Raw genomic sequence first — 16754 nt, 5'->3', positions numbered from 1 at the left:
CCACTCGTCATCACTCTGCAGTTGGAGCGTGTTCGCCGCTGTGTCGCGGGGGTTCAAACGCGGCGGCCGGCCCCGGTGAATGCCGCCGTTGTGCACGAACCGTTGCAAGCGCCGTCCGCTTAATTTCTGCAGTGGACGTTAAAAGATCCCCGCGTGGCAATTAAGTTTTTATTTAATTTAAAATGTTAAAAAGAGAAGATCCCGGTGTGACGTCGTTCGCAAAGAGTCCCGGCCACTGCGGCCCCCCGGCGTGGTGGTGGTGGTGCCGCGTTCGGCACTTTCTCAAATGACGCTGAAAATTCCTCCTTTTTGGAATCGCACGGCAGCACGACGCCACCCGACTTGGCCACCACCCCCAGGTGGGTGCGAGATGCCCCCCCAGGTGAAGGAGAACCACTGCTCCTGGCAAATCGTCCCGAGACTCGCCATGGGATCGGAATCGGAGGATTGCCGCCCTGTGCGTTCCCAACCGAGGGTGACGTTTTTTCAAACTTGGCCAAGCACGGTAACCGTGACGCGGACGCACCATGCCCCGCTCTTGCCGAACATCGGAATCTTCATCTCGGCTGGCAGGAATCCGATGAGCTATGAAGCTCTTCAGTGGGAAATAAAAAAGCAATGTCCACGGAATTCGTAGTAGTGGTAGTCGTAGTAATAGTATTACAGTTGTACGCACCACCACCGTGGTATTGACCAGGGCGGCCACTGGAATTCGAACCCCGAATCTCTGCGACAAGCGGCGGTGATGGTGGTTGTCGTCGTCACGCTCTGGAGCTGCCTGTGACCCCTCACGGGTGACCTCCGGGTGACCTTGCAGTGAGCAAGGGGAGGGCGGTGGACGGTCCCCGTGACGACTGCGGGCGTGTTGCCGGCCTTCGTCGGTGCTACTCCTAGCAGCACTTTCCCCAACGGTCTGTTGAGGCTACACGGGGGATCTTTGCCTGTGTGTGTTTGCAGTACCACGCGGAGACGATCAAGAATGTGCGCGCGGCCACGGAGAGCTTTGCCAAGGACCCCTACAACTACCTGCCCGTGGGCATCGCCCTCGACACCAAGGGCCCCGAGATCCGCACTGGGCTCATTAAGGGGGTAAGGGCCCCCCTCAATTCTGCACCTCTCCCCGAGGCCCCCCCACCCTGCACCCACCCTGCACCCACCCTGCACACCCCCCACCACCAATGCAGACTTGATGCCTCGCAACTCCTGCTGTTTTATAGCCAGAAAAGGTAACAAAAAACCAGACTTCTAATTATACTCTTACGTTGTTTGGTAAAGTCGCGTAGGTAAAAATAAAAAATAATAAAAAATAATAGAAATAATAATAGAAATAAAATAATAAATCACGACGTTTCGGAGGCAACGCAAGTCTCTGTCATCAAGTGAGACACTTGAGACAGTAAATCTGGCTGTGACGGTCCCACCTGATGACCTGATGACGGAGACTCGTGTTGCCTCCGAAACGTCGTGATTTATTATTTAATTTATATTATTATTTCTATTATTTATTATTTTTTACCTACGTGACTTTACCGAACAACCTAAGAGTATGGATCCTTGCAGTCACGAAAGCTTCAAATCTAGAAAGACTTCTAATTATAATAGTAGGTTATTACCCTTTAAACTAGTACAAAACTGACACCTTTATATACTCTGATAGTGCACTGTTTTTGAGTTGTGCGCCTTTTGGCGTCATCTGGTCCAACACCAATGGAGACTCGGCTCTAAGAAAAAGCTGTCTCGGGTGTGGACCAATCAACTTCAAGGACCGTGCATATCATTATCATCATCAGAGTTGTTTCTTTTTGTTTGCATTTTGACTGCTTGTGTTGCGGTTATTGCAAACATGATGCCTTGTATAAAGGTGTCAGTTTTGTACCAGTTTAAAGGGTAAAAACCTACTGCTATATTTTGCCACTGGTAAAGGAGATGTCTCATAGTGAGACTTCGAATTACTTGTCCATACTTTGACACCATATATCTATAACGTCACAGCGCGCTTACGACCGTGCAAATCTTTCGGTCGTTTTTTTAACCCACTTCCCGTGATCCAATCGAGCTGACATTTTGCACACAGACTCGTTGTGCGTGCCAATTTATTTTCGTGAAAATTTTTTTCAAAAATTTTACACTTTTTAGGAAAAAATTAATTATATTTAATTACCAATTACTTAATGGTGGCAGGCAATCATCTGACCTATAGGTGGCAGCCACCTCAAGCCAGAGGACGAGAGGGACTCTAGCCGCCACGCATATAAAGGATTTATAGTGAAAAACTTTGTTTTTACAGGTTCATTTTTTAAATCCTTTATATTAAGTTCACTTGCTTGCTTGCGCGCTTACGACCGTGCAAATCTTTCGGTTGTTTTTTAACCCACTCCCCGTGATCCAATCGAGCTGACATTTTGCACACAGACTCGTTGTGCGTGCCAATTTATTTTCGTGAAAAATTTTTTCCAAAATTTTCCACTTTTTAGGAAAAATTTTTTTTCATATTTAATTAAAAATACCAATGTGATAAAAATGAAACTCTTTACTCAAGAAAAAACAGAAATGAATAATAAAATAAAACCGATGCCACGCGTATAAAGGATTTATAGTGAAAAACTTGTTTTTACGGGTAAATTTTTTGTCTTTTGTCCAGAGTGGCACGGCGGAGGTGGAGCTGAAGAAGGGCGCCACGCTCAAGGTGACGCTGGACGACGCCTTCATGGACAAGTGCGACGAGCACACCCTGTGGGTGGACTACAAGAACCTGCTCAAGGTGATCGAGGTCGGCAACAAGGTGTACGTGGACGACGGACTCATCTCGCTCTGCGTCAAGGAGAAGGGTGAGTGAGCGGTGGCGGTGGTGACCGCTCAGCTCGCTCGCTCGCTCCGCTGCTGATGCCTGTCGCGTCATCGTCATCACCACCATCATCACCATCATCACCACCATCGTCATCACCACCGTCATCACCACCGACGTCGTCGTCATCACCACCATCATCATCACCATCATCACCACCATCGTCATCACCACCGTCATCACCACCGACATCGTCGTCATCACCACCAACATCATCACCATCGTCGTCGTCATCACCACCGTCATCACCACCGTCATCACCACCAACATCGTCATCACCACCGTCATCACCACCAACATCGTCGTCATCACCACCGTCATCACCACCGTCATCACCACCAACATCGTTGTCATCACCACCGTCATCACCACCGTCATCACCACCGTCATCACCACCAACATCGTCGTCATCACCACCGTCATCACCACCATCATCACCACCAACATCGTCGTCATCACCACCGTCATCACCACCATCATCACCACCAACATCGTCGTCATCACCACCGTCATCACCACCGTCATCACCACCAACATCGTTGTCATCACCACCGTCATCACCACCGTCATCACCACCAACATCGTCGTCATCACCACCGTCATCACCACCGTCATCACCACCGTCATCACCACCGTCATCACCACCAACATCGTCGTCATCGCCACCGTCATCACCACCATCATCACCACCAACATCGTCGTCATCACCACCGTCATCACCACCATCATCACCACCAACATCGTCGTCATCACCACCGTCATCACCACCGTCATCACCACCAACATCGTCGTCATCGCCACCGTCATCATCGCCGCCGTCATCATCACCAACATCATCACCGTCATCATGGGACCTCCTTTGTCAGCACCAAAATATACTAATAGGGTTTTTCCTTTTTTTCTGGCAACAAAAACTGACAACCTTTTGCGAGGAATCATGCTTACATTAACCACAATACTTGCAGTGAAATGCAAACAAAAAACAATACTCTGATAATTTATGCATTGTAATCTGGTCGAACACCATATGAGACGAGGCTCTAAAGAAAGCTGTCTCTGGTGTGGACCAATCAGTTTCAAAGACAATGCATAAATTATCAGAGTATTGTTTTTTGTTTGCATTTGACTGCAAGTATTGTGCTTAATGTAGTAAGCATGATCCCTCGCAAAAGGTGTCAGTTTTGTTGCCAGAAAAAGAGGGGAAAAAACCCCTATTAGTATCATCACCGTCATCACTACCGTCATCATCACCATCATCACCACCCTCGTCAGCATACGTTCTCGCTTATTAAACTTTTCGTTGAGTAAATGATTCTTAAAATGTATTCATCTTATTATTATGCAGAGTGTTTGCTGCTGCTGTGTCCTGTACAGCGCTTTGATATATCCTTGATGAAAAGCTGCTATACGCATGGAATTATAATTATCATCATCGCCGCCACCATCATCACCACGGTCATCATCGTCGTGGTCTCTCTCCACTGCTGGATGAAGGCCTACGCAGGCCTTCATCATCATCATCGTCGTGGTCTCTCTCCGCTGCTGGATGAAGGCCTACGCAGGCCTTCATCATCATCATCAGAGTCGTTGGTCTCTCTCCGCTGCTGGGATGAAGGCCTACGCAGGCCTTCATCATCATCATCGTCGTGGTCTCTCTCCGCTGCTGGATGAAGGCCTACGCAGGCCTTCATCATCATCATCAGAGTCGTGGTCTCTCTCCGCTGCTGGATGAAGGCCTACGCAGGCCTTCATCATCATCATCGTCGTGGGTCTCTCTCCGCTGCTGGATGAAGGCCTACGCAGGCCTTCATCATCATCATCAGAGTCGTGGTCTCTCTCCGCTGCTGGATGAAGGCCTACGCAGGCCTTCATCATCATCATCAGAGTCGTGGTCTCTCTCCGCTGCTGGATGAAGGCCTACGCAGGCCTTCATCATCATGATCGTCGTGGTCTCTCTCCGCTGCTGGATGAAGGCCTACGCAGGCCTTCATCATCATCATCATCAGAGTCGTGGTCTCTCTCCGCTGCTGGATGAAGGCCTACGCAGGCCTTCATCATCATCATCAGAGTCGTGGTCTCTCTCCGCTGCTGGATGAAGGCCTACGCAGGCCTTCATCATCATCATCATCAGAGTCGTGGTCTCTCTCCGCTGCTGGATGAAGGCCTACGCAGGCCTTCATCATCATCATCAGAGTCGTGGTCTCTCTCCGCTGCTGGATGAAGGCCTACGCAGGCCTTCATCATCATCATCAGAGTCGTGGTCTCTCTCCGCTGCTGGATGAAGGCCTACGCAGGCCTTCATCATCATCATCGTCGTGGTCTCTCTCCGCTTGCTGGATGAAGGCCTACGCAGGCCTTCATCATCATCATCAGAGTCGTGGTCTCTCTCCGCTGCTGGATGAAGGCCTACGCAGGCCTTCATCATCATCATCGTCGTGGTCTCTCTCCGCTGCTGGATGAAGGCCTACGCAGGCCTTCATCATCATCATCATCGTCGTGGTTCTCTCTCCGCTGCTGGATGAAGGCTACGCAGGCCTTCATCATCATCATCAGAGTCGTGGTCTCTCTCCGCTGCTGGATGAAGGCCTACGCAGGCCTTCATCATCATCATCATCGTCGTGGTCTCTCTCCGCTGCTGGATGAAGGCCTACGCAGGCCTTCATCATCATCATCATCGTCGTGGTCTCTCTCCGCTGCTGGATGAAGGCCTACGCAGGCCTTCATCATCATCATCAGAGTCGTGGTCTCTCTCCGCTGCTGGATGAAGGCCTACGCAGGCCTTCATCATCATCATCATCGTCGTGGTCTCTCTCCGCTGCTGGATGAAGGCCTACGCAGGCCTTCATCATCATCATCAGAGTCGTGGTCTCTCTCCGCTGCTGGATGAAGGCCTACGCAGGCCCTTCATCATCATCATCATCGTCGTGGTCTCTCTCCGCTGCTGGATGAAGGCCTACGCAGGCCTTCATCATCATCATCAGAGTCGTGGTCTCTCTCCGCTGCTGGATGAAGGCCTACGCAGGCCTTCATCATCATCATCAGAGTCGTGGTCTCTCTCCGCTGCTGGATGAAGGCCTACGCAGGCCTTCATCATCATCATCAGAGTCGTGGTCTCTCTCCGCTGCTGGATGAAGGCCTACGCAGGCCTTCATCATCATCATCAGAGTCGTGGTCTCTCTCCGCTGCTGGATGAAGGCCTACGCAGGCCTTCATCATCATCATCAGAGTCGTGGTCTCTCTCCGCTGCTGGATGAAGGCCTACGCAGGCCTTCATCATCATCATCAGAGTCGTGGTCTCTCTCCGCTGCTGGATGAAGGCCTACGCAGGCCTTCATCATCATCAGAGTCGTGGTCTCTCTCCGCTGCTGGATGAAGGCCTACGCAGGCCTTCATCATCATCATCATCAGAGTCGTGGTCTCTCTCCGCTGCTGGATGAAGGCCTACGCAGGCCTTCATCATCATCATCAGAGTCGTGGTCTCTCTCTCCGCTGCTGGATGAAGGCCTACGCAGGCCTTCATCATCATCATCAGAGTCGTGGTCTCTCTCCGCTGCTGAATGAAGGCCTACGCAGGCCTTCATCATCATCGTCGTGGTCTCTCTCCGCTGCTGGATGAAGGCCTACGCAGGCCTTCATCATCATCGTCGTGGTCTCTCTCCGCTGCTGGATGAAGGCCTACGCAGGCCTTCATCATCATCGTCGTGGTCTCTCTCCGCTGCTGGATGAAGGCCTACGCAGGCCTTCATCATCATCATCATCGTCGTGGTCTCTCTCCGCTGCTGGATGAAGGCCTACGCAGGCCTTCATCATCATCGTCGTGGTCTCTCTCCGCTGCTGGATGAAGGCCTACGCAGGCCTTCATCATCATCATCATCGTCGTGGTCTCTCTCCGCTGCTGGATGAAGGCCTACGCAGGCCTTCATCATCATCATCAGAGTCGTGGTCTCTCTCCGCTGCTGGATGAAGGCCTACGCAGGCCTTCATCATCATCATCAGAGTCGTGGTCTCTCTCCGCTGCTGGATGAAGGCCTACGCAGGCCTTCATCATCATCATCATCAGAGTCGTGGTCTCTCCACCTCCTGGACGAAGGCCTTGCCTACCTAGGCCACCGCCGCCATGAGCCACTGCCCGGTGAAAGTTTAGCGGCTGTCTCCCTACCTCCGTCCACGGCAGCCCGGGTCTCTCCCGCGGCGACGCCTCGTCCGGTCCGTGTTCGTCTTCGGATCCGCGCGACGACGTCCGACGTTTCGTGTCACCCCCCGCCCCCCCCCCCCCCCAGGGAAGGACTTCATGATCACCGAGGTGGAGAACGGCGGCACGCTGGGCAGCAAGAAGGGCGTGGAACCTGCCCGGCGTGGCGGTCGACCTGCCCGCCATCTCGGAGAAGGACATCGGAGACCTGAAGTTCGGCGTGGAGCAGGGCGTGGACATGGTCTTCGCCTCCTTCATCCGCAAGGCGGCCGACGTGCACGCCGTGCGCGCCGTGCTCGGCGAAAAGGGGCAAGCACATCCTCATCATCAGCAAGATCGAGAACCACGAGGGCGTGCGCAGGTGAGGCCGCCGCGGGGTGATGGTGGCGGGGGTGATGGTGGCGGGGGGTGATGGTGGCGGGGGTGATGGTGGCGGGGGTGATGGTGGCGGGGGTGATGGTGGCGGGGGGGTGATGGTGGCGGGGGTGATGGTGGCGGGGGTGATGGTGGCGGGGGTGATGGTGGCGGGGGTGATGGTGGCGGGGGTGATGGTGGCGGGGGTGATGGTGGCGGGGGTGATGGTGGCGGGGGGTGATGGTGGCGGGGGTGATGGTGGCGGGGGTGATGGTGGGCGGGGGTGATGGTGGCGGGGGGTGATGGTGGCGGGGGTGATGGTGGCGGGGGTGATGGTGGCGGGGGGTGATGGTGGCGGGGGGTGATGGTGGCGGGGGGTGAATGGGTGGCAGGGCTGGTGAGTGGCGGGGGTGATGGGGGTGATGGTGATGGGGGTGAATGGGTGGCAGGGCTGGTGAGTGGCGGGGGGTGATGGTGATGGAGGTGCAATGGGTGGCAGGGCTGGTGAGCAGCGGGAGTGATGGAGTGGTGATGGGGGTAAATGGGTGACTGTGTGGTGAGCGGGCTGATTGGGTGAGCAGGGGTGAATAAGTGACGGGGGGTGAGGGGGGTGGTGAGCGAGGGTGACGGGTTGGCGAGGCGGGCGTGAGTGGGGGGTGGCGAGTGGGTGTGCAAGTTAGGATGCACGGGGGCGGTGAGCGGGGATGGTGAGCGCTAAAGATGGCGATGTGATCAAGATCGCGAGTTGTTGTGCTGAAGCGTGGCCAACGTGTGAGCGATCGTGCCGATGGACATGAAAAGGGGGAGAGGCGGCGGTTCAAGTTTGTGGTGTCCCACGGGGTTGAGAACGCTTCTAAGAGACGGGCGTGGGAGAGTTTTATTTCGCAGGAGTGAGCCGGCTCATCTCCACGGCGAATAGCTTTCAAAAGCGCGGGCGACAAAGCGGAATGCTTTGAATCGGCGACAAAGCGGTGCCGCACCGTGAAACGAGAAGCGGGGGAAAATATCTGACGGAGACAAATCGACGTTAGGAAACGATAATTCCTCGGGGGCGCGAGCTTGCCCGATCGCAGCGCGATTGCAACGTGTACGTGTGTGTACATTGAACTTCTTTCGCACCCTACGTAGCCAACCGTGCTAATCGGAGGTGCGGGGGGGGGGGGGGCGGTGAAGGACAACCAACTAAACACAACAACAACAAGCAGCAGTTCTAAAGAAATTAGTTTGTCAATCTGGATGATGATGATTTAAAAGTGCCATTGCTCCCAGTGGCTTTCTGATACGTCTGAAGGAAGAGCGTTCCAGACGGCCACAAAAGCGCCCGTGGTCGCACGGATTTTTCTCCGGTCCTCTGGTATTTCCATCCTAATTTCTTTCATCGACGTCACGCGTCCCCGTGACGACGATGACGACGATAAGCCCGCTTCGTTGAGCTGTCGTTTGTGATGATTGCCAGGTCGCCTCTGAAAAGGAGCTGTCGCTCCGTGGGAGCTTTAGCGGGCAACTAAAAAGCGCTCGGTTCGAGTTTAGTTGTAGTGACGGTGCGTGCGGGTGTGTCGGCGATTCTCTCCGAGGTTCGACGAGGTGCTGGAGGCGAGCGACGGCATCATGGTGGCGCGTGGCGACCTGGGCATCGAGATCCCCACGGAGAAGGTCTTCATCGCGCAGAAGATGATGATCGGGCGATGCAACCGCATCGGCAAGCCGATCATCTGTGCCACCCAGGTGCCCGCCTCGCCCCTCCCCATTCGCTCGGTTCGCTCGCTCACTTGTTCGCCAATTCACTCGGTCGCTCGCTCAATTGTCCACTCATTCACTCAGTCGCTCGCTCACTTGCTCGTTAACTTGCCCACCTCCTCCCTATCCAAGTACCCAGCAAATGCATAACGCACGCTTGCTGTGCTGTCCGTGTGCGTGTGCGTAGATGCTGGAGAGCATGATCAAGAAGCCTCGGCCTACTCGCGCGGAGAGCAGCGACGTGGCCAACGCTGTGCTGGACGGCGCCGACTGCATCATGCTGAGCGGGGAGACGGCCAAGGGAGACTACCCCCTGGAGGCCGTGCGCACCCAGCACGCGGTGGGTGGGGCGGGGGCGGGTGGGGCGGGGTGGGTGGGGCGGGGTGGGTGGGGCGGGGTGGGTGGGGCGGGGTGGGTGGGGTGTGTGTGGGGTGTGGGTGGGGCGGGGGTGGGTGGGGCGTGGTGGGTGGGACGTGGTGGGTGTGGGCGGGGTGTGGATGGGCTTGGGTTTGGGTGGGTGGGTTTGGTTGGGTGGGTTTGGTTGGGTGGGTGGGTGGGTTTGGTGGGTGGGTGGGTGGGTTTGGTGGGTGGGTGGGTGGATTTGGTGGGTGGGTGGGTGGGTTTGGTGGGTGGGTGGGTGGGTTTGGTGGGTGGGGTTGGGTGGGTGGGTGGGTTTGGTGGGTGGGTGGGTGGGTTTGGTGGTGGGTGGGTGGGATTTGGTGGGTGGGTGGGTGGGTTTGGTGGGTGGGTGGGTGGGTTGGTGGGTTGGTGTGGGTGGGTTGGTGGGTGGGTTTGGTGGGTGGGTGGGTTTGGTGGGTGGGTTTGGTGGTTGGGTGGGTTTGGTGGTTGGTGGGTGGGTGGGTTTGGGTGGGTGGGTGGGTGGGTGGGTTTGGTGGGTGGGTGGGTGGGTTTGGTGGGTGGGTGGGTGGGTGGGTGGTGGGTGGGTGGGTGGGTGGGGTGGGTTGGGTGGGTTGGGTGGGTTGGGTGGGTGGGTTGGGTGGGTGGGTGGGGGGTTGGGTGGGTGGGTGGGTGGGTTGGGTGGGTTGGGTGGGTGGGTGGGTTGGGTGGGTGGGTGGGTGGGTTTGGTGGGTGGGTTGGGTGGGTTTGGTGGGGGGGTTGGTGGGTTTGGTGGGTGGGTGGGTGGGTTTGGTGGGTGGGTTGGGTGGGTTTGGTGGGGTGGGTTGGGTGGGTTTGGTGGGTGGGTTGGGTGGGTTTGGTGGGTGGGTTGGGTGGGTTTGGGGTGGGTTGGGTGGGTTTGGTGGGTGGGTTGGGTGGGTTTGGTGGGTGGGTTGGGTGGGTTTGGTGGGTGGGTTGGGTGGGTTTGGTGGGTGGGTTGGGTGGGTTTGGTGGGTGGGTTGGGTGGGTTGGTGGGTGGGTTGGGTGGGTTTGGTGGGTGGGTTGGGTGGGTTTGGTGGGTGGGTTGGGTGGGTTTGGTGGGTGGGTTGGGTGGGTTTGGTGGGTGGGTTGGGTGGGTTTGGTGGGTGGGTGTATCACTGGTAGATCCGTAAGCTTGTAAGAGTGTGAATGTGTGAGCACGCAAGTGGGTGTGTGGGTCTCTGCGTGGGTGGGTGGGTGGGTGGAGGCTAATTGTGTGAGTGGTTGAGTCGTGTGGTGGTTGAGTGGGCGAGTGAGTGAAGTGGGGTGACGAAGATGCCACTCGGACATCGGAGCTCGCAGCATGCCGCTCGCTCGCACAGCCACACGAGCAACCAAATCGTCATCTCATGAAACCGATTTTCTCCCGGTCGTCTTCCCCCCACGATTAACCCGGCTGCTTCTGTTGTGGCCGGTGGTTGGCGGCGGTTGTTGGCGGTGGTGGCGGTGGTGGTGGTTGGCGGGTCTCCCCTGGGGCAGATTGCCCGCGAGGCGGAGGCCTGCATGTACCACCGCCAGGTGTTTGACGACCTGCGTCACGCCACGCACGCCACGCACGACCCCACCGAGACGGTCGCTATTGGCGCCGTCGAGGCCTCGTTCAAGAGCACCGCTTCGGCCATTGTGGTCCTCACCACCAGCGGAAGGTAGCGCCCCCCCCCTCGCCCCCAGCGGCGGGGCTGCATGGTGCTGCTGGTGGTGCTGGTGCTGCTGGTGCAGTTGTTTGGGGAGAGGGACGGGGGGGGGGGGGCGGCTGCCGACAATGCACGGGGGGGGGGGGGGTGTGAGATGCCACGGGGCGGGAGTGTTATTTTTGCACGTTGCTTTGTGTTGTTGTTGCTGCCCCTTTGGTTTGCGTCGTTTGTGGCTTGATTTTGTGTTTTTTGTTGGTGCCGCGAGCATGTGCCTGCAGCTGCCTGGAGAGGAAGTGATGTCACCCCAAAGTGACTCCACGGGAAGTGACGTCACTCGCTGTGAAGCGACGCGTGCCCGGGATTACGGGCGGCCATGTTTGATTTTTCCTGCGTAAAAAAAACAATTCAAGTCGTCGGACAGGAAAAGAAAAATGTCCGGAGCATCTTCTCTGCCCAAAGGAGTGGAATGTGGCAGTGTTGTCAATATTATACTCACATCAACACCTCTCCACCACCACCACCACCGCTCCGCCCATCATCATCACCACCACGAACATCATCACCACCACCCTCTCCGCCGATCCATCATCACCACCACGAACATCATCACCACCACCAACATCTCCGCCCATCATCATCACCACCACGAACATCATCACCACCACCCTCTCCGCCGATCCATCATCACCACCACGAACATCATCACCACCACCAACATCTCCGCCCATCATCATCACCACCACGAACATCATCACCACCACCCTCTCCGCCCATCCATCATCACCACCACGGACATCATCACCACCACCATCTCTCCGCCCATCATCATCACCACCACGAACATCATCACCACCACCATCTCTCCGCCCATCATCATCACCACCCCGACACACCACCACCCTCTCCGCCCATTATCATCACCACCACCACCCTCTCCGCCCATCATCATCGGCAAACACCTCCCACCACCACCGCCCCCCCCCAACCCCCGCCCCCCCCCGCGCGGCCCCCCATAGATTGCGCGGGAGGCGGAGGCGGTGATGTTCCACAGCCAGCTGTTTGAGGAGATCCGCCGCCTGTCACCGGAGACTCGCGACCCCTCGGAGGCCACGGCCGTGGGCGCCGTGGAGGCCTCCTTCAAGTGCCGCGCCAGTGCCATCGTAGCCATTTCCAATTCGGGAAGGTAAAAACGATGTTTTTATTCCACCGGGTGTAAGGCCCCCCCCCGACCCTGAGCTGCGATAATCTTAATGTAGCTCTCTTTCAGAAGCGACCCTGGCCGTCGCAAATGATGGCTTCAAGCAAGTCGCTCGTCACGGGGAAATGTATAGCAGCAGCCACGTGACTCCGAAACGCGCGACGTCGATTCTAAATGCGGAGGGGGTAAAAAGCGGAGGCGCCCGGATTAAAATTCCACGCGGCCACGGGGAGAGAGACAGAGAGATATGAGAGACAGAGAGAGAGACACAGACTTCAAATTATACAGCAGGCATCGTCAGAGCCTGGCCCGGCCCGGCCTGGCGGGCAACCAAGGTGGCGACCCTAGGTGCCTGTTAAGACGATCAGCTGATCCAGGGGTGGAAGGGTCATTGCCCGAAACGTCAGCCATTACGTATATAATTATAGATATAGGTATTCCTTTCTATGGCAGGGCTATTGAGGAGTGCCGAGGCTTTGTGATCGGCATAGGTGTGGGGAGTGCTGGGATGGTTTACGCACAGTCGACGCTTATTTCTCACGGCGTAGCAGCGTCATCTTCGCCTTCCTGTGGTCTTCTCAACTCTGACTTCCTCCCGACACTTCTTCTGCCAACGCATCTTCAGTAATTCTCCATCCTCCATCTTGCGCGTTTTAACGGTGGAATCGGCTCGACAACTCTCAGTACGTACGTACGTCCGTGTGTGTGTGTCTGTCTCGTCTGTGTGTGTGTGTCTGTCTCTGTGTGTGTCTGTCTCGTCCGTGTGTGTGTGTCTGTCTCTGTGTGTGTGCACCTGGGTGTTGAAGCGGCGGTGCAGCGGTTAGCGCGTTGCACTACAGACCTGGTCACCCGAGTTCAATTGCTGCTCATGGCCACCTAAACCGCTCGTGGGCCTCCCTTAGGTCCACTCGGCCTCAATTGAGTACCCGGTGCGGTGTGAAAACATCGCCACGTGCCGTGCCGAGCCTTCGTAGGTGCTGCACGCGGACAGCACTTGCCCCAACAGTCTGTGAATGCTATACTGGGACTCTTTATCTTTGGTGTCTCTACCTGCGTGTGCGTGTGTGTGTGTGTGTGAGACATCGCCTGCATCTCCCCCCTGACTCTCCAGTCGCTCCGCTCTGCCGCTCACCTCGCTGGCGCTTGAGTGCGCTGACGCTTAACTGGCTGCGTGCGGCTCGCCGGTGATTGGTCGATGAACCCCTAACACTTTGCCTGCGTTTTCTGAAAGCTCGCAACAGCGTCTCGGATCATCATCACCAGCACCACCATCATCATCACCAGCATCACCATCATCACCACCATCTGCACCAGCATCATCACCAGCACCACCACCATCATCACCAGCACCAACATCATCATCACCAGCACCGCCATCATCATCACCAGCACCATCATCACTACCAGCACCATCATCATCACTAGCACCGCCATAATCACCACCATCATCACTACCACCGCTATCAGCACCACGACCATCATCATCACCAACACCGCCATCAGCACCACGACCATCATCACCAGCACCATCAGCACCATCATCACTAGCACCACCATAATCACCACCATCATCATCATCAGCACCACCATCACCAGTTCTCATCGCCACCTCGTCGCGAGCTAACGCCCCGCTCCGCTCACCCGTCCCGCGTGCAGGTCTGCGTACCTCATCTCTAAGTACCGCCCCCGCTGCCCCATCCTGGCGGTGACGCGCACGCCGCAGACGGCGCGCCAGGCGCACCTCTACCGCGGCGTCTTCCCGCTGCTCTACACCTTCCCTGCCAAGGAGCCCTGGGCCGACGATGTCGACGCCCGCGTCAACTTCGCCATCACCATCGGTGAGCCGCCGTCACGCCACGCCACCACGCCACGCCACACCACTGACACACCACTGACACACCACCGCCATGCCACGCCACCACCCTGCCACGCCACCACCCTGCCACGCCACCGCCCTGCCACGCCACCGCCCTGCCACGCCACCGCCCTGCCACGCCACCCGCCCTGCCACGCCACACCACACCACCGCCCTGCCACGCCACCGCCCTGCCACGCCACCGCCCTGCCACGCCACCGCCCTGCCACGCCACCGCCCTGCCACGCCACACCACACCACCACCCTGCCATGCCACCCGCCCTGCCACGCCACCACCCTGCCACGCCACCACCCTGCCACGCCACCGCCCTGCCACGCCACCGCCCTGCCACGCCACCGCCCTGCCACGCCCCCCACCGCCCTGCCACGCCACCGCCCTGCCACGCCACCGCCCTGCCACGCCACCGCCCTGCCACGCCACCGCCCTGCCACGCCACCGCCCTGCCACGCCACCGCCCTGCCACGCCACCGCCCTGCCACGCCACCGCCCTGCCACGCCACCGCCCTGCCACGCCACCGCCCTGCCACGCCACCGCCCTGCCACGCCACCGCCCTGCCACGCCACCGCCCTGCCACGCCACCGCCCTGCCACGCCACCCGCCCTGCCACGCCACCGCCCTGCCACGCCACCGCCCTGCCACGCCACCGCCCTGCCACGCCACCGCCCTGCCACGCCACCGCCCTGCCACGCCACCGCCCTGCCACGCCACCGCCCTGCCACGCCACCCGCCCTGCCACGCCACCGCCCTGCCACGCCACCCGCCCTGCCACGCCACCGCCCTGCCACGCCACCGCCCTGCCACGCCACCGCCCTGCCACGCCACCGCCCTGCCACGCCACCGCCCTGCCACGCCACCGCCCTGCCACGCCACCGCCCTGCCACGCCACCGCCCTGCCACGCCACCGCCCTGCCACGCCACCACCCTGCCACGCCACCACCCTGCCACGCCACCACCCTGCCACGCCACCGCCATGCCGTCATGCCACTGCCACCACACCGCCACCAACCTGTCAAACCACCCTGCTATTCTGCCACTCCGACCACACCACCACCCTGTTACCACCCTGCCAAACCACCACCAGCACGCCGCCAGAGTGCCACATCACCACCGCCACGACGCTATCACGTCGCCACTTCACACCGCCACCTCCCACTACCCCCCCCGCCCCCTCCCCCCCCAAAGGAAACGTATAAAATATCAAGTTGATCCCTGTGTGATCCTCGGTCAGTCCCTGGTTTCCATTTCTTTCCCGGTCAATCTCCCATTGATGCCCCGTTGATGATGCTGCCCAGTTGATCCCCCGTCGATCCCCGTTCTTTCCCCCCCACGCTGCAGGCAAGAACCGCAAGTTCATCCACAAGGGCGGCGTGGTGATCATCGTGACCGGCTGGCGCCCGGGCTCCGGCTTCACCAACACGATGCGCGTCATCGTCGCCGAGTGAGGGCCCCTGGTGCGGTGGGGGGGGTCCCGGGGGGGGGCCGCCCCCCACCAACGCTCGCCACGCTCTCCTCCCTTGTAGTTGTCATCGTCGTCGCCCATCCATTTTCCCTCCTTTGCAGTCCCTGTGCGCCCCGGTGCAGTCGCACCGCCTGCACACGGCCGCGTCACCGCCCCTGTCACCGCTGTCACCACAGTCACCAGATCTCGGCATCCGGACGGCGGGCGAACGCCAGAATCGAAATAATGAGAGGCCCACGTGATTAACAAGGAGGCACCGCGATCTGACGTCGGTGAAGGGGGCCCGGTGAGCCATGGGAGGGAGTGCGGTTGGGTTTGGTTGCTTTGCCGTGTGTGTGAGTCGGGGGGGGGGGGGGGGGCTGGCAAGCGATCTGCCTGTGTGGTGGAGGAGTTGACCGCGTTTCTCACCACGCTGCTTGCACTGAAACGAAAATTATTCAAATGTAACGGGAGTACCGGAGGGGGGGGGGGGGGGACGTTCAATAAAAGGTGTGCAATACAATCTCAAAGCCCCACCGTGCTTGGTTATTCGCGACGGGGAGACGCGATGGGTCCGCTACGCTGCGACATTGTTGAGTGGCCACGACTCGAGGCCTTCATTCAGCGGCCTTCCGGCCGGCCGTCGAACAAAGAACGGGTCGCCGCGTCGCGCGGCGCTTTCGGATGCGCTTCTGCGGCCGTCTGGAACGCTCTTGCCTCACCAATTTTTATTGTTGGGAAGCCACTGAAGGGGTATGCACGTTCGTGCATTGCTAAATCGTCTAGATAAATATTCTTAGGTTTTTTCGGTAAAGCCACGTAGGTAAAAATTTAAATTTATAAAGTAAAATGAAAAATCGCGACGTTTCGGAGGCAACACAAGCTTCCGTCTTCAGGTGGAACCGTCACAGCATGATTGCTGTGTTGCCTCCGAAACGTCGTGATTTTTATTTTACTTTTATTCATTTTAATTTTCACCTACGTGACTTTACCGAAAATACCTAAGATTATGAATCCTTGCAGTCACGAAAGCTTCAAATCTAGAATTGTCTACATAAATTCATTTCAACATGGAACGAGTCAACAGCTACGTCGATCATAAC

The 16754-nt window shown here is 57.7% G+C and overlaps 1 protein-coding gene across 1 annotated transcript; it reads left to right on the top strand.

The window, feature by feature from the left end:
* Nucleotides 1-957: 957 nt before the first annotated feature.
* Nucleotides 958-16174, top strand: LOC144740810 (pyruvate kinase PKM-like; the record flags this gene model as incomplete). The annotated part of the gene is given in 10 exon segments (XM_078623526.1): nucleotides 958-1089; nucleotides 2642-2828; nucleotides 7126-7187; nucleotides 7189-7344; nucleotides 7346-7398; nucleotides 8966-9116; nucleotides 9316-9468; nucleotides 12154-12320; nucleotides 13992-14173; nucleotides 15549-16174. Coding segments are annotated over 10 exon segments (1350 nt in total), but the record flags the coding sequence as incomplete, so codon positions are not given.
* Between the last annotated feature and the right edge of the window lie 580 nt (nucleotides 16175-16754).

The sequence above is a fragment of the Lampetra planeri genome, unplaced genomic scaffold (assembly GCF_965212315.1).
Source record: "Lampetra planeri unplaced genomic scaffold, kcLamPlan1.2.h2 scaffold_305, whole genome shotgun sequence".
Classification (NCBI taxonomy): Eukaryota; Metazoa; Chordata; class Hyperoartia; order Petromyzontiformes; family Petromyzontidae; genus Lampetra; species Lampetra planeri.
The sequence above is the reverse complement of the archived record's forward strand: the minus strand, read 5'-3'. Positions and strand labels throughout refer to the sequence as shown.